Source organism: Artemia sp. Qi Xiang Cuo, chromosome 3, assembly GCF_049724085.1.
Source record: "Artemia sp. Qi Xiang Cuo chromosome 3, ASM4972408v1, whole genome shotgun sequence".
In the NCBI taxonomy this organism is placed as follows: Eukaryota; Metazoa; Arthropoda; class Branchiopoda; order Anostraca; family Artemiidae; genus Artemia; species Artemia sp. Qi Xiang Cuo.
In genome coordinates, this window is record NC_142796.1 from 69,823,816 (window position 1) to 69,845,344 (window position 21,529).

The window sequence follows — 21,529 nt, forward strand, 5'->3', positions numbered from 1 at the left end:
GTTATGTATGTGTTTACTTATACTAATAACATACTTTCGTCCTTTAGAAAGTAATCACAGGATGTCTCTCGACTAGGATTTGCTCCAAAGTTAGTGAAATAGTAGCATACTAATGAAATAGTACCATACAGATCTGCATAAAATTACACCCAATAGCCGAGCCAGATCTAACTTCTTTTCAATCGCTATATACCGCAGTCTTCAACTGGAATTCTGGTCTTTCATGCGTTGAATAATTACGATTAAATTTTGTATTTTGCTGCAAGTTTTATACAGATTACAAATGTTGCGAAACTTACACTGCGCTTCTTTAAATTTGCAAATTTGACCATATGATTTCTACAAATTTTAAATTCTTCAAAACAAAAACAAATACCTAAACTTAAAAATAAAAATAAGACTGCAAATTTCGCATAAATCGTAACTTACATATTTTTTTCTTTCAGTTACAAGTCTAAGCAGGGGTGAATCTCGAGAATTTTTATTGGGGGGAGGGGGGGGAAGAGGGGTCCATATCCATATAGTCAAGGGGCATGGGATATATAATAATTTTTCTACACATTATTGGAGGGGGGCAACTCCCCCCCCCAAACGACGCCCCTGATTCTTAGTTTAAATTCCTTGGTTATTTGACAAATAAACTGAATCACATTTGCATAAACTGAAAAAAAAACTTATATAAAGTGCGAGTTTAGAAAAATTTCACTTATGAAAAGGAGAGAGAAAACCAGACTCTGAAAACTTTAAAAGTTAAAATATAAGGTAACGACAAAGAAGCCCTGCAATGAAATAAAGACAAACACCAAGTTCATTAAAGCAGTACTATGTATAGGGAAAATAAGGAACAACAAAACTCAAACTTCAGTTGTCAAACTAAATAGAATCAAAACTCCAGCAGTAATAACTTCGAACGTTTCATTTCTAAATTCACATATTCAGTAGCATTTTTATCTTTAATACTAGTACGATGGCTCTGATTATGATTCATCTTCTCAAAAAACGATACACACAAAGACCTATTGCACAAAAGGTCATAACACAGTGCAATGTTCTCCGTCTAGAGTCATCTCGCCGAACTAAAACCACTGGCGTTGAAGAGGTCAAGGATCTAGAAAAGAAGCTTTGTGTTTAACATAGATAGTATTAAGAAAAGAGTAATTTTGGGGAAAATAAGATGATCAAAAGTGTAAAAAAAATAAGCAAAACTCGTGTTAGGCAACCATGTATAGCAGCAAAGAAAATATAGTTTTGCCGTACACGTAATGTTACTAGTATCTTTCTACATTATTTACCACCACATTTGAGAAATATCTACGCCAATCACATTTACCATTATTATTACTATTTACAACGGAACGTTTGAGGTTTAAGCTTGATTTCTTTATTTATTGTAATGTCGTGTTGTTTTAGATCCATATCGGTCTTTATTGACAAATTTATAATTTTTGAATTTATTTGTGCTTGTTTTTATTTCACTAACATGGTTGTATTATGCATTAATAGTAGTATTTGAAGCAGTAAGAGTAATGGCAATAAGAGCCTTCCTTCACCTTCAACATCATATCCGTTTCATTGTCACCTCCCTCACCTTGGCATCCATCACTTCCTCCTCCATTTCCACACCAACTTTTATTGTGATGATAACTTCCTGTCCCGAACACATCATGAAAATGTATTACAGTAAAAAAGTATTATTGTAAAAAAAAGTATACCGTATACAATTATTACCCGAAAAGGTCACCTCCTTATTCATCTTTATCATGGAGCTAACAGTTCATAACAGACAATATTTAGCCTTACTCAACGCATTAATTTTAAACAACTACGATTAATCGCTCGTTAAACGATCCCAAAATAATCGTGGCTCGGAGGAGGTACATAATAACGGAAAGATAGTGATTTGAAAGGGCATGGTCTATTGACATAAGGTAAAAGAAAAAGCCACTTTTGACCCATGTGCACCCCATTAGTTCTAAAAATTATTAAGCTCTAAATGATATCAACCTAAACATGGTTTGACGCAAAGAGGCAGAATGAATATTGTCTAACCGTTCAATCATTAATTAAATCATTTGCCCAATTGAAAAGCGAGATGAAAATACATTTAACGAGTGTGGAAGCCTTGAAGGACCAGAAAATGAAACAAGAGTATAGAGAGCAGCTAAACGAAAGACTTTCGAAGATCATGCAAGAAACACCTGTCCTATTTAGCCCAGCCGACATTGATCAGCTTGTGTTACAAAGTAGCAGGGCCATATGTGAGACAGCCGAGATCGTTCTCGCCCGTACATCTGCCAGAGACAAGCCATGGATTACCCAGGAGATTTTTGACATGAGCAACGAGAAACGAGCTCTCAGAAACAAACAAGATCAAGAAAGCAAGGATAGGTTCAAGCAACTGAAACGCCAAATCGAGAAGAAAACTCGCCAGGCACTTAAAGACATAATAACCAAAAAGTGTAAGCAGTGCGAAGACGACTTCCAAAGAGGTAATTCACATCTTATGTTCAAACGTGCTAGCAAATCATAAAGATACAAAGTGTATGGAACTCATGAATAAAAATGGGCGCAAAATTACCTCTAGCGCTGAAATCCGATATCGTTGGAAAGAGCATTTCCAGGAAAAGCTACATCTCACACTTTGATCCAGATCCTGATGTCCTTCAGAAGTTTCCAGCACAAATAAATGAGGAACAACCTTTAAGGTCAGAGGTAGAAACCGCTGTGAAATCCCTCAGATCCAATAAAGCAACCGGGATAGACGGTATACAAGTAAAATTGCTCAGAGTAGAATCTGACGTTATCATCGATCTATGTCATCGAATATGACAGCTATTTGGGAAACAAAATACTACCCCGAGTTCTGGTCAACGTCTTTCATAGTTCCCCTGCACAAGAAAGAATCCAAAAACCATTGCGACAACTACAGACCCATAACCCTTACTTGCCAACCCTCTAAAGTCCTCACGAAAGTACTCCTAAACCACATAAAAAAAAATGAAGAGACATGCTATACCTGAGTATCAAGCTAGATTCCGTCAGAATAGATCCACTATAGACCAAATATTTGTCACTAAACAAATCATGGAACGATATTTGGAATTCCGTAAAAGAGTTATACCAACTATTCATCGACTTTAAGCAAGCCTTTGACCTAATCTGACAAGATGGTCTCCGGCATATCTTGGCTCAATAGGGAATTCCCTCTGATATTATCGATATTATAAGGAGTATGTACGAGAAGGCGAGCAGCATGGTGCAGACTAGTGATGGACTCACTGAGGAATTTTCTACCTCTACAGGTGTTCTCCAAGGATACCTCCTCTCACTTATTCTTTTCTGCCTATTCCTAAACAGTGTGCTGGCACTTGTCCCTGATAACACGGAAATAGTCTTGGGAGAATACCTTTTTGACCAACTTCCATATGCTGATAACATTAATCGTCTAAGCTGAAAAATAGAGGAAATCTAAGCCAGCAAAAACGCTATCGACGAAGCAGCTAGTTGCTTTGGAATGAAGATAAACGCCTGCAAGACCAAGGTGATGAGAGTAACACGGCATGCAGAGACTGCCCCCTCACCAAAGTTACTATTCGGGGCGTGAAAATCGTGTGGGTCTACCATTTTTTTTACCTAGGAAGTGTGTTGACATCCACAAACGACTCCTCAAAAGACGACAAACGACGCCTGGCTCTTGCCTCCGCATTCTTCAAGTCACTGCGCTCTATTTGCGAAAATAAATACTTCCCCTTAAAACTGAAGATCCTACTCTTCCCTGCCTTAGTGATTCCAGTTGCAACGTATGGAGCAGATACATGGACTCTAAAAGCTGATGACAAACACCGACAGGCGGCATTTGAAACTAAATCCCTCCGAAAGATCAGTGGTATTACTTACCTTGACCGAGTATCAAACGAACAACTCCTGTCCTCCTTGGATTACCCTCAAACCATCAAACTCCAACAGCTTCTATGGTTAGGACACGTTCAGCGTATGTCCCCATTCTAAGTGCCTAAAATAGCCTTTGAGGGAAGAATAATGACTCTCGTCCCAGGGGACGACCTCCCAAGCAGCGGTGTGAAAACTTTTCTGACCACCCCACCCAAGTACTGCTGAGGACTGCAACAAACTGGGAAGGATAAAAAAATATTGTTGTGACGCCATTAGAGGAGAAGCCCCGAATCGGCCAACCCGACCGGATGGAAGTTAAGTAAGTAATTAAGTAAGAGGGGAGGCCCCTCCAGTTTTCTAATTGTAACAAAATAGTAAGAAAAAAAGGCATATCGAACTACAAACACCTTGAAATTTCGATCCGATCCCGATCCTGGGAGCCTGATTGACATTCATAAATTTTTAACCATTCAATTAATTTTATGCAACTAGCTTGATATAAAAAAAGCTGTTGAAAAAGAAAACAAAACTTGAAACTAAAAATTTAAGGAAAACGCATAAAAGCCACTCTTTTAAATAATATAATAATATATAATATAAATTTATTGCCCATCAGAAGTGTAAAATACAACACTGATGTAATAAAGAAAGAAAAGAAAAGAAACAAATAAATTCAGACAAATACAAACAAAACCAAAACAAAGAAGAACTGACAAGAAACAAAAAAAATACCAATAAGGGCGGTCATATGCAATAACAAACGCATAATCAACGAAGGACAATTTTAGTGGTGCTTTTACCAATAATCTGCCTCCGATATCTCTCATTTCTTTTCTGTATCGCGGACGCTGGACTAGCAACTCCGTACCGCGAGGATAGGGAGCTGTTGTTACTCCACAGAGGCAGCCGTAGCAAAAATTTCGCATACTTGTATAAACACTTCCATATATCCCTAATATCTGAAGCAGTAAAAAGAGACCAAAATGTTGCAAGGGCGAGCAGATGCGGAACAAAAAATGCATTATAAACACTAGCTAAGATACGGCGGTTAAATTTAAACTTTAATGCAACTAGCATTAAACTAGCATTTAACTAGCATTAATGCAACTAGCATTAATGCAACTAGCATTTTTTGTTCGTGGGCGGGTGTAAAAAGGGAGGCTTTGAATAGATTGGGGTGGAGGAGGAGCGTGCGTAGCTGTGTTGGCCTCAGGCGGCTTGGTGCTGCGATGAGTTGTTAGTAGTAGTAGTAGTAGTAATGCAACTAGCAAACCATACGCATTCCTAGATTTTCTGGCAAAAAAAAAAATCAGATTTTTTGACACGTGGCGCAAAGATTTGACCCAATCGGTATACCAGGATACGTCAGCGTATTTTGTGCTTTGATAACATATTCACCTAGCTGAACATTTTTTATAAATAATGCTCAAAAGACCATCTGCATTCAGTGCGATTAGATGTATTCTTTTGGCTAATTCTGCTATTTTGATATGAGCTATCTTATAAAAAAAAAGCTATCCTAGCTATCTGTCATTTTCCACCTTTCAATTTAATTTCTGTATATCTGCTTTGTAAACAGATTTTATATTGTCTTCGATACATAACTTTTGACTATCTCTAATTTTTCTCTTGTTTTGTCTTCACTGGCGTGTTTCCTCAAGATTAGATTTCATCGTAACTGAATTTGTATAAAGATGTGACATTTTTAAATTTGATAAAAAAAAATAAAAAGAAAAGAAATTGAAAGAAGAGAAAAAAAGAATTGTAAAGATGATACACGAGAAGAAAAAATAGTGATTAAAAATGAAAATGAAAAAAACTACGGAAAAAAAATAATGATGGAAAATGATATGTGTTTATTGATTTTAGATGTATTTTTACTTTGACGTATTTTATTTCGTAATTTATAGACATTGACGAAGTGAATAATAATAATTGAAAAAGTTTTACTGTGGAAATAACGCAGTCAAGGTACAAAGCTATATTTAATAATGTAAAAGCGAAAGAAGATAATAGTGGGAAAAGTTGCATACTCTCTCTGTACGACATTTTCTGTCAAACCCAAATGAAGAAAAGTATAGCGTTAAGAAAGGAATAAAGGTCATGTGCTTCAAGAGCGTATTATGTCACTCGTATACGCCCTCTTAACAACAACTTAATTTGTATTTTTAATTATAATGGTAATAGCAAAAGATTCATCACTTATTTCCTTTTTTTTCTTACTGTAGTCCATGACTTCCCATTTTATATCCCACAAATTGGGCTATTTCAGAAACCAACTTAATGGCCTATTATTTTTGGTTGGGCTATCAATAAGCCCTGTCATTTCGTTCAAGGTCAGTACTGCCAACCCTATTCTGGATCTTCTGAAATTATACCAATGGAACACTGTCTGCAAAGCTGTATCTAAGGGGGGGAGGTGAGTAAAGGGCGTGAATCTCCAAACCCGAAATTATGTTCTGGTTCGTAAACATGTAATGATGGGTTTTTCAAGTTTTTTTGCAACCCCCCTACCCCAAACAAGATTAATTGGCTGTCTGTACTCAATTTTTGTATCAAACACAACAACTCACCTTAACGGAATTCGAGCTAGTCGGTTCGTATCAGATTCAATTTGATATTTACAGCAGGGATCAGACTGCCAGGATAGAGTATAGATGGCAGTGCAGAGGAATGAAAGAGCCCCCAGTGGCAGGTAAACGAAAGGTCTGCTTTTGAAAGCGCTACCTATAAAAGGAAGTTTCATTTCCTACAATCGACAAAATAGTAACTGAAACCAATGGCTATAGCACATACAAACCTTATTTAGAGTTACCGAGCAAAGCAGGAATGTAGTATACGATTTGTATAACCACTCTGTTGTTTATATCATATTATTTATACCCATGATTAAGAATATATCTCATTCAACAGCCTGATTGATAACTTTTACCGACTGGCTATGGTTCCGATCACGGGAATAATATGAGGATTATTTCCATCCTGAAGTATGTACCTTGAAGAATTTCAAGTGCAATAAGCCAAAATGGCCAAAATTCATGTACTAAAATCCCACTTCTGACATTTGCATAATCTTAGTGCTACTCTATAGGTTTTCTTTAGTCCTTTCAAGGTTACCACCGTTGGCATTTTTCTAGGGCCAGGCAAATGTTTAATTTAAAACATCCATGGATCGCATTCTAACCCTCTCTCTTTGTGCTGCCAAGATTTTCCTTTCCAAATCATTTTTGATAATATCCATTACATTGGCATGAGACAACATGCAAGAATCCTGTAACAGCCGTAGGAATCACTTCTTGTTTACTTCTTAGAGCGTTGGACATTCTGCCTTCAATAAAATTCTGAAAAACTAGCGCTGTACTGAAAAAAAACAACGCAACAAAATAGAACTGAAAGCAGAAAAATCCTTAATTAGTCTGCAGTAGATAAAAGAATAAAAAGATCTCAATAGCCTTTTACCAGCTATCAAAGCAATAAATTTTACGCCACAATAGCGAAAGAAGGCTTAGTTTCCCGTAAATCGCTAGTTTTTCAGAATTCTACACATTGCCTATAGGGAAATATTACAAGCCAGTTTACTTGAAACAGTTTTTCAAAAAACATCTTGCGTAAACTGCAAAGCAGTAACTTTTATTCATTGTAAGTCTCAGCTTCCCTCTTTACTTTTATCAGTAAAACTTTAATTTTTAATTAATTTTTGTTCATTTTTAGGATTTAAAAAAGCTACACAATAAACCTTACACAAAGATTCTTGGTCTAAGGTCATGAAACAAAAGAATTCACAAGAGTTTTGCTGAAATAGGGCATCCTAGACACTCATATATAGGTTTTAATGAGTTTTTGTTCAAACAGGGCATTATATACATACACATAGAGGCTTTACTTCTCACGCTTTTTAAAATTCCTTTTAAAAAATTCTGAATTTAGCTAAGCTGGAATTTTTGTTCTAATGTATTAAAAACATACAGTAAACACCTAGTTATAGGTTGTTGATCATGTGGATTTGTATGGTACCATTTACTTGTTTCCCAACACTTTTTCTCTAGAGACTGCACAAAAAAAATGCCATTTATACTGAACTTTTTGATGGAATTAACGAGATGAACTAATACAGAGCACGTATATGCGATCAAGGACTTTAAAATGAGCCATTTACGTCTCTCTATGATGTTGCAATAGCTTCTAATAGTCAGCTCACGATTTATGAAACTAACTAGAAGGGTGGGTGGAAGGGTACAAAAAAGGTAAAATTCATATTTGACCTTTCTGACCATAGAAACTATGACGGTAACTTTTTCATGCTTCTTAGCCTCTGGACTCCAAATGGCATCATAATCGCTGCCACATGCCACTATACAATATGGTGCAATATAGCACCATATTTGATGCCATATGATTGCGTTACTTTGAAAAGCTATCTATGGTGTTGCAACAGCCTGTAAGTTTTGTTACTCAGTAGATGATTTAGGAAAAATATAAACCTGTGGAAATGTAAAAAAAACGTGGCACTCGAGGTGCTATTACACACTTTGTCATGGTCTTATCAAGTCGAATTTACAAAAAGCGGTTCGATTTTAAAATTAACTTTCAAATGACCCCTTAAACAGCTCTCTATGATGTCTTGATAGCACCAAAAAAAAAATAAAGAAAAGGAGAGGACAGATCAGTGATACCCATACAAGAAAGTGACTTTTTGTGTTGTTCTAGGTGCTCTTTCTCATCAACAGGATCAACTGAAATATCATCAGCACCACTAAAATCTATGCAGACAACACAATACTCTATAGGAAGGTAGGATCATCCCAAGATATAACAACATTACAAGAAGAAACGGATACTTGAACCAAGGACCTTCAAAGTGTAGAACTCGACTTCAAAAATTTTTCAATATCATCCTGCCCTGCATTTACATTTCTATGCGCAACTCAGTTATGATATTTGGTTTCAACTATAAAAATTAGATGCAGCGTTATTCCTGTTAATCACGTGGGGACATTAGTTACCTCATCTAGTTTATGTCACAAATATTCTACAGTTTATATGTTTTTATGACTTTGTGCTTTCACACTTAGTCATTTTATATGGATGTTAAACATGGATTTTTTTTATGGTCACAATATTTAAAATGAACTGACAACTTTGAAAGAGATTTTCCAAAGTTGCACCTTTTTGTCAAAAATGCAAGTCCCAAAAAAAACCTTCCGTTTTGAGGTTTTCAGAATGACATATAATTACCAAAAATAACACAGTTCTGGATGATTGGGGGCCATTCTGCCTGAAAATTCTCCTCAGCATAGTTTCATTTGAAAAATAATTGGATTTCTGAATTCTGATCATTTTCAAATCATGTCTGAAATCCCCGCCTCTGTCATGTCTGAAATCCAAACCTGCTGAAACTTTCCCTGGACAATCCCCTTGATCATCTCAACATGCAAAATTGAGTTGGAAAAGAGAAAGCAAGACATATAAAAAATTTTGTATAGGAATTGTCAAATCCCCCAGTGTAAAATCCCCTCCTAGAAATTTCCATCCCCATGGAAACCCATCCCAAGCACAAAATCCCCCCCCCCCAAAAAATGTCAGTATATTCCAATAAAAAATACTATACCCAGACAATGGGCAAACTTTATAACTTACAACCCTTTCCCCTTGATTTATGGGAGGTCAAGTTACCCCTAAAATCTCTTAAATATTTTCTCAGGGTCTTAGCTTTTGATGGGCATAACTAAACTTGACAAATCTTATACATTTGGAAACAGCATAATAAGCCAATTCTTTTTATATATCTATTGGTATCAAAATTCCAATTTTCACAGTTTTAGTTACTATTGAGCTGAGTAACTCCTTATAGTTTGTTACCAAAAACTGCTTGGTTCAAACAAATAGCACAATAACAACTTTATACATTGGTAATGAGCAACCCCTGAATGTAAATAAAATTCAAAAGAAACCATACTAGTTGATTACAACTTATAAAGGAGCAAAGTCGGGAGATAAGCCTTGGAAAAGGCACATCCTTTTTTTTGTGTTATATTGCATATGCACCCTTTTAATTATTCTTCCTTAGAGAAATCTAAGTTCTCAGATTGGTTTGCCACAGTCCTTCATCGTTAGACTACAAATACAGCACTAATAGAAGAGGAAAACACAATTTTAGAATAAAACAAAATTACCTATTAAAATGGTACCAAATCCTGCAAGAACAGCTGTCTTGTGTAAACAATTCCCCACTTGAATCCAACGCGCTGTTTCATCACCCAACCTATGAGGTTCAATAACAATAACTTCATAACCGGCTTCAAGTGCGTTTTCCAATTCTATTTCAAATTGTTCTCCTGTATTTGAGTCACCATATACTTCTCTCACAAAACCAATTTCCTGTCGAGTGATGTCACTAAAATGCAATATTGATGTATTATTACATACTCTACATCAGCGATTTTTTTTAGTCAGAATGCAGAAAGCAGTATCTTATTCTCATATTTAGGCTGCAATGAAAAAAATAATATCTTAATAAAACGTGGATATCTGATTATTTTCATAAAAATTTAATGTTCTTTGTACCCCAAACACTACTTAAGGCAAATGCCTGTTTCAAACACATCTAGTCACTGGGAGAAATAAGAAATCCCTATAACATTCATATAAGGTCCTACCCACCAGAAACATTTTGATGGAAAAATGATTTCAAGATGCACAATAGACAATGTTGGGCCAAGATCAACTTTTTTCTCCTTCAGCATGTTTGTCAAAATTATCCCTAGGAGAATTAATGAAACATAAGCCTAACATCACACTTTTAATCCCCAACACCCTGTACAGGCACGGTCCCAGACGGGGCAGGGGGAGACTCAAAATGGAGGAGGATTCCAGATTTGTAGCACAATTATTATTGGTCTAATATTAATACCTTTTGTGCATTGACAGTTATATATATAAGAAATTTTTTGAGACAAACTGCTTGAGAAAACCCAGTAAGGTCAAAATTTCGTCTTTATGGAGGCGGAGGGGGGTAGAAAGTGTGGGAAGGTGGTAGTCTTAATCTTCCACCCCTATTTTAGGATGGAAGCAGGCAAAAAAGTGAATTGGAATGCTATGAAGCATTAAACAGACTATATCAAGCAGGCAAAAAAGTGAATTGGAATGTTATGAAGCATTAACAGAAAATCAAGGTACACTGGCATGGGCTCAATGAGACTGTGAGGTCACAGGTTATGAATTGGCAGAATGCCTTCTCTTTGAAACATTACCTAGCACACATGCCTTAGAATAAACAAGCTCTTCTTTTCAAGTTTCAACAAGATGCTAAATTCTATTTTCCAACACCAAACTGGCACAGTTGCCACAGTAGAAACTATTAAGTTTGGAAAGAGTGTTGAATGACATTACTCTTTGTTATTAAAGTGTTTAGTTTATAGACAGGATACATAAAAAAAACAGGATACATCCCAAGATTCTCAGGGAATTTCGAAATGCACTCAGCTCTCTCTTATGCCACTTCTTTCAGTTGTCTCTCCAAATGAAGTAACTACCATCTGATTGGAAAATGTCATACATCCCTCCAATCGACAAAACAAGACCTAAAGACTGCACTGAAAATAACAATCCCATCAGCATAACTTCTGCTGTAGTCAATGTTCTTGAAATGTTTCTGAAGAAAACTTTAATGCAGCATCTGCAGGCCAAGAACATCCTCACTCCTTCTCAACATGGCTTCAGATCTGGAAGATCCATCAACACTAACCTTCTACAGACATATGCTTATGTCACGGGAGTACATGACATAAAATTTCCTGTTTATATGACCCTCCAAGACCTAGCAAAAGTTGTTGATGAAGTTTGCCATGAGTACAATATCACAGAATTGAAAGCTTTAGCTATTGATCTTTCTGTTATACAATGGATGTAGGACTTTTTATCTGATAGACCTCAAGCTAGAAACTTAATTATTAAGAAAATATACACAAATCTAATGGTGAAATCATCTAATTTGTAGAAGGTATAATAGATATAGCTATTAAAGTGGTGATTAGCTGTCTAAATAGGCTAAGATACCCTTTGGTTGGAAAGCAAATCACCACTTCAACAGTTACATCACTACAAAATCTGTATTATAACATCTAGAAAGTGAGCTGTTTCACCATTGAATTTGTCCATATTTTCTTAATGCCCAGGAGTACTCAAAGCCGTCCGTTTGGGAAACTCTTAACTCCATCAAAATCCGTTTTGGTGACGTAAGGTCGCTGGAACTTGCTCTTAAAGATGGTATTTGAGTAGAGTGCAAAAACATTCGAGTCACATTATTCCATGAACTCCCAAGATGCTGCAACAATTGTCAATCACCAAGTTATCTTCAAGTTACATGCAAAAGCCCAGTGAAGAAATGCTCTCGATGTGCAGGTCCACATAAATCTACAAGTGACTCCCCTTGTCAGTTACAAGCTAAGTGCGCAAATTGTGGTGGACTTCATGTTTCATTTAGCCTTTGTTGTCCCATATTATGTAACCTAGTTGACAGTAAAAAAAGAACCCTGGTTCTAAATGAATACACTGGAAGTATCTGTAGTTTCATATAACATAAATGGCACTAAGGATAAAGACAATACCATGGTATTGATTCTATGCTCTCAAATTATGAAATTGTTTTCCTCCAGGAGCACCTGCTTACGGCTTCTTCCGTAAATTTCCTCCTGCGTAGTAAAAACCACGTTTGTTCAATCATGAGTGCTCGAAGAACGAGGGGCCGACCCTCTGGTGGACATGTCTGTTTAATGGATCAAAAACTTTCAGTTTTATCTCCAGCATGATATTTTTCAAAAATTAATCTTTTGGTGATTCAACTTGTAAACACTGTGCTAATTAGCTCTTATCCTCCATGTAATAGAAATACTGTTGTTTCTCTAAATAGCTACGTCAAAGCTTGTAAGCAACTTCACGACCTACTAGACAATATCACTTCTAATGGACTGCGGTGGATTATCATTGGTGATATAAATTCTGACTTAACTACACGTTTGCCTAGATCAAGTTTGTTTCTAGATAGTCTTTCTGTTTCATATACACTTTTGGATAAAGACCTACACTATACTTAAGGAAAACCTCCACCACCCATTACCTTGTGCACTTAATGCATACCATCGTAAGTAACCTTGATAAACCAAATGTTTGGCTGAACCTTGTCTTAATTGATTTCAAGAAAGCTTTTGACCTTGTTGACCACACCACCCTAATTCGTTCACTACTGGTTAACTTTTAACTTGATCCTCTGTTAGTAAATATTGTTATATCGTTTCTTTCGAATAGATCTTAAGTTGTTAAATACAAAAACATTTACTCTGACCCCCTCCCTATATACTGTGGAATTCCTCAAGGAACCTTATTGGGACCACTTTTATTTCTATTCATGATTAACAATAATGGTAAGGATTTTCCCCAAAGGTGGAAATACGTGGATGACTTGTCGATCCTTGAAATATGTCACAGGAATACTAAAAGCAACCCCCTCGAAATCCTAACCCACATTTCAGAAGAAGCTAAGAACCTAAATATGAAAGTAAATTCCACCAAATCAAATATAATCACAATAAATTTTTTGAAATCCACTCCCGCTTTCCTTGGCCCTATCCCACCCGAAATGCTTGTGAAACATGTTAAACTCCTTGGTGTCACAATTTCAAATAATCTTAAATGGGACATGCATGTTTCTAATATTGTTAAACAAGCAAACGTTTCATTATCTATGTTAAAAATTTTAAACAGATTTAATTGCCCTAAGATGAAGTTCCTTCGTGTTTATTTATCATTTATCAGGCCGCTATTAGAATATGCATGTCTGGTCTGGCATTTGCATCTTTCAAGCGAGCTTAGTGACAAAATTGAGTCAGCCCAAAAGCGTTTGCTCAGGATCATAAACAAAGAGAGCAAAATTCCATACTCCTTCCTCCTTAAACCCGCAGGTATTACCACGTTAAAAGAAAGGAGAGTACAAATTTGTTTGCGTTTTGCTAAATCTGCAATATCTAATCCTCGTACTGAGAACATCTTTCCGGATTTACATGACCACATTAGACCCCAACTCCCCCGCTTAGCTTCCTTGGCAATTCCAACATATTCACCTATCCATACTGTTACTGAGAGGTTCCGGAAAAGTTTTATCCCCTTTATTTTGGCGCACCAAAATAATCCCTGAACTATGCTCTGTACCAAAATTAACTCCTCTGTTCCTTATTTTAGTTGTTGTGTATGCTCATAATAATCAAGCGTCATTTTTTTTTCTCTTTATCTTTGTCACTTTTATTTTCCCTTTTGTGATACTAATTTATGTTAAATTTCTTTTCTAACCTTTAATTTTAAATCTTTTTCCTTTAATTGTATTCCTTTCTTTAATTGTAAATATTTCTTTTGACAGCTAATTTGGCTAGATTTTAAAGTGTTTTTTTTTTATGTATTTGACCTTGAACAAGAATTTGGCAATGTTTTTCTTCTTGACTGTGATTTTCTTTTATCCCCCACCCCTTCTTCTTCTATTTTTCTGTTTCTATTCTAGCCATTTGCTAAATTCTTATTGACCATTTTTATGCTTGATTGGTGTTTCTTTTCCTGCTGTATTATTTGTTTGTTCATTTTGCTTTTTCTATTTCTTTTTGATATAAGAAGCGAATTTGGCTCTATTAGAACTTGTGATATACTTTGGAAAATAAATATTATCTTATATTATCTTATACATTTGTGCACCATACAGGATCTACATCTAACCTTGATCATTGTATTTGTTCTGATGGTTGCAACTCTAATATAATCCAGGTATACAATGATGAAAATGATACCAAACACTTACCTATATCAGTAAAACTTCCAATTGGTATCAACAGCATAAGCTTATACAGTCCTAAACGCTGGTTTGAGAGGCAAAATTGGGAAAAAGCAAATTGGTGTCTTTACCTAACAACACTTGCGTCACTTCTATCTTTGGTCCCAGTGCCCTTTCATCTTTTGCAACTCAGTGCTATGAGTCACAATAAGAAGCTGGACCAGAATGTCTACTATTATAAAATTATATCATGTATGAAGCAAGTTGAAGCTATCATAGTGCCTCTTGATTGGTGTCAAGTGAATACTAGGAAACCGATCTGGAATCTTGACCCCCAACCTTAAACCAACAAAAAATAAAGCAAAATTTTGGCTTCACATTTGGGTAGCCCGTGGTAGACCTTCCTCTGGTAAAGTATTCAATATAAAACAGAATACCAAATCTGCTTTTAAAGAGCAGCTTCAAAAAAAAATTATTGTGTGGTAAAATATTTCCCCAAAATCAGAGCAAGTGGAATCAAGTGCTGAACTGCTCCTTTGAAGATGAGAATGTCAAGTGTAACATATCTTCTTCATGATGGGTTTTGCATTATTTAAAGATTTTTTTGAACGTAATTTCTCAGTGCTTGCAGTATATTCGAAATTACTTAATACATGTCTGCCTAATTCTCTTTTACAGGGAAATGTTATCCCGAATTCTTACAGTCTTGTGGTCAAGTCAGTTAAGCATCTTAAATCAAAATCTATTGATATTCATGGTATTTGCAGCCAAAATATACAGCTTGATTCAAAAGAGCTAATGTTCCATTTGCAGTTTGTTTCTCAGATGTGTTTGTGCGTTTCGATTGTACCAGATAGCTTCCTTTGTGGATTGGTTACATTGATTTTAAAGCATGGAAAGAATGCTGGAGATTACAGCTTATACTGCCCTATCACTGTTGCGTGTGTACTTAGTAAGATCTTTGAATATGTACTTGTTCTGTCTGTGACTGAAGATACTATTTTTGATGAAAATCAGTTGGGTTTTGCTCAAAGAGTTAGTTGTGCCCTTGCTCATAGGGCACTCGCGAGTGTACTTTGCCAGGCTACTGATAAAAATGAACAGATTCATCTTTGTTTGCTAGATGTATCCAAAGCTTTTGACAGTATTGTCCATAGCCAAGCTCTTTATTCACTTTTATAAATGGTGTCAACACTTCTGTTATTTTGTTTTGAAATATTGGTACAGTAATGCCTATTTGCAGTTGAACAGGGTTAATGTCAAAGTTGAACAGGGTTAATGTCAAAGAGAATGTTTGTGTTCAATGCAGAGTACGTCAAGGAGGCATGTTTTCCCCTTATGTTTTTAAGCTTTGTATTGCTAGAGTGCTCTCTAAGATAGCTGATACTTGCTTTCTTGATTTTTCTGATGTATCGAATATTGCTTACGCGGATGACATCCTACTTATTAGTAGGAGCAAATTTTTTTTGTCTAAAATGTTGGATAATGTGAGAAAAGGTTTTTTAGATATTGGACTTAATTTAAATGTTGAAAAGTGCCAGTGTCTTTGTTTCAATGGTAATGCTACGAATTTTCTTTTGAAATATAATTGTTTTTCCATATGTTCAGTTGATAGCCTATGTTGGCTTGGTATTAGCCTACTCTTTGTAATATGTTTTGTTTTCATCAGTGAGCTGTTAGGGGTGCATGTACCAAGATTAGATGTGGGTATTCCAAGATGGTTACAAATCAGTCAAAGTACAATTGCAAAGCTTTAGTGTTGCTGTACTCTGTTTTCTGTGACCATGCTATTTTGTACCTTTCAGGCCCTATTTACATTGTGCTTAGGAAGAATGACCTATCTAAATTAAGGAAATGCTATTATAAGTATTGCAAATTTTTGTTGTATCTTCCATAGTAATTTTGTAAATGCTGTATTATCAAAAAGTATAACACACCTGATATAATTGAAAAACTTGGTGATTTACATATAAAACTGTCTGTAAATGCCTATGAAAAACTGTCTCCTCACCATGGTCTCATTTGTTTGTTTTACTGATTTTTCTATTTATTTGTCTATCTATAATTTAAGTGCTGTGGGTGTTTATTTTTTCTTTCCTTTTTCTCTTTACTCCACTATTTTTCACATTGTTTGTGCAGTGGTTTATAAATAAATTATTATTATTATTATTAAAGCAATGAGATTGGCTTGAATACTTTAACCATATACAATACCAACTACTCAATATGCACTTAGTTAATCATTTGTCTCATTTGTTTGTTTTACTGATTTTTCTATTTATTTGTCTATCTATAATTTAAGTGCTGTGTGTGTTTATTTTTTCTTTCCTTTTTCTCTTTACTCCACTATTTTTCACATTGTTTGTGCAGTGGGTTATAAATAAATTATTATTATTATTATTAAAGCAATGAGATTGGCTTGAATACTTTAACCATATACAATACCAACTACTCAATATGCACTTAGTTAATGGTAGAGACTAATCACAGACATGCAAATGTCAAATTTCAGCAGCTTATGGTTCTAGTGTTTCATGCAAACTTCAGTTCAACCAGATGCTTCTAGCAAGCCTTTATAATGCCACAGCACTTCCTTATGCACTTTATACTACTCCCTTTGGGAAACTGATCAGCATAAAAACATATACCTGTTTTTCTAATATGCTAAATACCTACTCTACCTTTCTCCATGGTACAGCAAATCAGAAGTTGTTACTAAATTCAAAGTAAAAAACCCTGAAATCTCAGTTGCTAGAAAAATTGCTAGGACTTGGTGAAGATGAGTGGGTGTGCATACTAAAGCAGGGATTTTGTTGTTTTTTCAATTATTTGTAAAATATTTAGGTGATTTGTATCTATTGCTCTTTTTTTATTGCATTTTTTTTTTCTTTTTTGTATGAATTTGTTGATGCTGTATGCGTGAATTTACTTTTTCTAAACTTGATCTTGCTTTGTTTAGATTTGTCATGTTTGTTTATTGATTTTTTTTCTCTTTCCATCTTATGCTCTGTCCTTGTCAAGTTTTTGTAGACACTACTACTACTAACAACTTGCCACAGCACCAAGCTGCCTGAGCCCAACACAGCTATGCACATTCCTCCTCCATCCCAATCTATTCAAAGGCTCCCTCTTTATACCCTTCTAGGAAGTTCCCATTTCCCTTAAATCTTTCTTTATGACATCCTCCCACCCCAAGTGCAGACAACCTCCTTTCTGTTTAAACCTTGACAGTTGGCTGAAAAGGACAATCTTTCATCCTTCATCTGCAGAACCTTCCCAAGCAATCTCAAACTTTCTCTCCTCATAGCCATAGAAAGTGGGGTTGAAGATAGCAGGGCATGATCTTCACAGGACAAAGCTGGTCCAAAAAGCTTCAGGTCATCTGCATAAAGAGTTGAATTACTGCTGATAATGGAAGGAGCATCATTGATGAAAATATTAAATAATGTAGGACCCAAGACAATTCCCTGAGGAACTCCACTCAGAACACACGTTGAGGAAGAAAGAATACAATCTCCAGTCATCAAACAACTGAACACATTGGTTTTGCGAGTAAAGAAAATCAAGGATCCAAAGCAGGGATTTCTCTTTAAGCTTAACTGGGCACAATTTAATTGCAAGTTGATTGTGACACACTTTGTCAAAAGCTTTAGAAAAGTCAAGCAGAATCATGTCAGCAGGAACCCCAATATCAAGCAACTAGGTGATGTGATAATATGATTCAAGGAGATTGGTGTCAAACAGATCTTCCAGAACAAAAGCCATGTTGTGAACTGTGTAAAGCATTATTTGCTTCAAGGTGTTTAACAACTGCAGAATTAATTATTCTTTCAAGAGCCTTAACAACTGCTGATGTCATGCTGATGGGTCTATAATTTTCAGCAAGGTCCTTTCTACCTTTTTTAAAAATAGGAATAATATGTGCAGTTTTCCAATCCTGAGGTAGTCTAGAAAGATTTAATGATAATTTGAACAGCAGGGAAAGAGGTTGACACAAGACTGTACAAGATTTGTGTAGGATACGTGGGTGAATGCTGTCTGGGCCAGCAGATTTCATCAAGTTCAAGTTCTTTATTAAGAAATGATTGAGATGTCAGTTCCTTTAGAACCAAAGTATTTGTAATCAGAATTGGTTCCATATTATGTGATCCACCATATAAGGGAGGTGTAGGATATACAATACTGGGGTTGGACAAAAAAACAGAAGAGAAATATTGATTGAAAATTTCAACTTTCAGTTCAGGATCAGCAACTGATTTACTATCATGCAGGATATCAGGGATTGTGCGTCTGCTGCTACATTTTTGAGCGGCATAATTCCAGAAAGATTTAGGGTTATCCTTAACTTCCTCAGCCAGTTTTTCCTCAAACCTTCTCATCAACTCCTTTATTTGGTTTGTTTTTGATTACGAAAGGATTTGAAGACTAGATAATTTTCTGTGGTCTTATTTTTTCTATAACAGTTCCATGCTTTGTGTTTTCTATTGATTAGCTTACTAATTTTAGTAGTCAAAAAAGGCAAACTCTTTGCCTGTTTTACCTGAAAAATTCTGGTGCATAACTTTTCAACATTTGGGATTTCTGTTTTTACATTTGACCAACTCTCCTCAATATCATCAGTAATAAGCTTTTTTCAATTGACTTTGGCAAGTTTATCAGAGACTATTTTGTAGTTAACATACTTTTGTTGTTTAGAGGAAGGCTGAATGGTAGGTAGACATAACTCTGAAATAATTACAACATGGTCACTGTTACCAACAGGTGTGGTTATAACATTCTTAATAAGAAGGTCAGGGTTACAGAGTATAACCAGATCAAGAATGTTGGAGACTTGACCTTCCCTGAAACGAGTTGGTTGTGAAATTGTTAGACAGAGGGAATTATCAGAGAGGGCAGACAAAAAAGGAGAATCTCTATGACAAAAACCAGATATAATCCATCAATCCATTGGATTTCAGGAGGAATAAAGTCCCCCATAAGGACAAGATCATAGCCGGCAAAATTGGCCATCATTTGAGACAACATGGCAGCCAAATTTGATTCCGAGTCCAGAACAAACGGAGCACTGGGGCTTCTATAAACACCACTCACAACAATTGAAGTTCTTTGATTGTGTAACTTAATCCACACAAACTCAATTTCATCAGTATTCAGAGAATTGAATTGAATGAGACTAACATTTAGTCCATCTCTTATATAAAGGCACACTCCTTGGTGGCAGAGTGGGGAATTCAGATTAGAAAATAGTTGGTAATCATCAATTTTGATTTCATCAGGAGTTAAAACTGACAAAACTGACGTATTTTTTGGTGAAACTTCTGTAATTGCAGCAACATCCACTCCTTCAGATTTCATACAAAAAGAGAGTTCAGAAAGTTTCAGCAAGGTAGGAATCAGCAAGGATGCAGGAACTAAAGGACTGGTAAGGTTATTGGATCCAGCACTATGAAACAACAAGGAAGAAACATTAGTTAAACAAGTTGTTGAATAAACAAGAGAAGTGTAAGCACCAGAAAAGAAACTATTATTAGCCTATTGTGTTCACTACTAGACCATTGAGAGACAGAATTAGGTGATGCAAGTTGCAATTAGGTAAGTTTAAAGTTTAAACTTACCTCCCATTTACATCAGAAACAAAATTTGCCCCCCCTAATGTAGAAATATATACCCTGAATCAGCATATATAGGGGGGGGGCTGAAATTCATTTCCAATAGAAATAATTATTATATTTGTAATCACATAAAAAAAGCATTGAGTGGTATATTAACTTTATGCATAAGTCAATAATATGATTTGGTAGATATTTACCCTCATAGGTCAGTACAGGAAAGGTTTCTACCTTTAAGCCCCCCCCCCCACTAAAGTGAAAAAATATAGCCCACATTTATATATTTCCCATGTGTTTCCTGATTTTGTCAGTGTTGATTCAATCTATATGTAGGCCTAAATAGTTTAAAACTAGAGTCATGCATGACAAAATGTAAGAAAAATATGTAGTTTTGGGCTGTTTTCTGTAATTTAGGGATAGGGGGTAAATTATAGTGGAATCACGGTCGAAATATGTAAACTACAATTTTTCTGCATATTAGCCTAGCCTATGAACTGTTTTCTTGACATGTTTCCTCTCTACAACCCCAATTCTACACTCATGCCTCATTAGATTATAGATATTGAGTCAAATATTTGCTGTAAGCACAAAAAGTGTCGAAATTTCTAACTAGCCAATTAAAAAACATAGTTCTAGCACTTACAAATCATCATCCATTTTTTGAATTTTTTCATAACTTTTTTTAAAATGTCAAGAATAAAATACTCCAAATTCCAACACCCGAAACTCTAAGTCCCTAAAACTGTGCGACTTATGCGTTTTGGCCCGTTTTTGACTGTGGACGGACGGTATTGTCATTTAAAACCCATTAGTATTTTAGCTTATTCAATCTTAAAGGTCTTAGAAATAAACAATAAAATAAGACAGGCTTGAGAATCCCAAACTCTGCCTTTCATGACAAAAGGATTACAGAGATAAATAAATAAAACAAAGTACTGGACATTACCGAAGTATAATATATCGCATAGGTATCTTTACAAAAGTATACTAAGCACAAAATAAAGTCAGACTTGGTCATCAAGTGTGACCAGCCAGATCAATTCAGACCAAGAAGCTATTTGAACAAAAAGTGCAAAAGGTATTAAAAAGCATTACTAATAGCCATGTCCGACACGTTAACAAATAACTTAACTACGGAACTAGTGAAAGAAAATAAGTTCCATTAATTATTATCGACTTTTTAGTCTTCCCTTCTTAGTGTAAAGGCCATACTGAGGTG

At 35.5% G+C, this 21,529-nt stretch overlaps 2 protein-coding genes across 2 annotated transcripts in view; one reads left to right on the plus strand and one right to left on the minus strand.

Annotated features, from left to right (window-relative positions):
• Nucleotides 1-21,529, plus strand: part of LOC148954476 (uncharacterized) — a 641,124-nt gene that overhangs the window by 297,614 nt on the left and 321,981 nt on the right. The window lies entirely within an intron of this gene.
• Pmi (Transmembrane protein Pmi) lies at nt 263-20,987 on the minus strand. Its single transcript, XM_089086540.1, has 4 exons — nt 20,954-20,987; nt 10,065-10,285; nt 6,465-6,618; nt 263-1,108 (listed from the first exon to the last, which is right to left on the minus strand). The coding sequence occupies exons 1-4, from the start codon at nt 20,965-20,967 to the stop codon at nt 985-987; spliced, it is 513 nt and encodes a 170-aa protein (XP_088942666.1). The 5' UTR covers nt 20,968-20,987; the 3' UTR covers nt 263-984.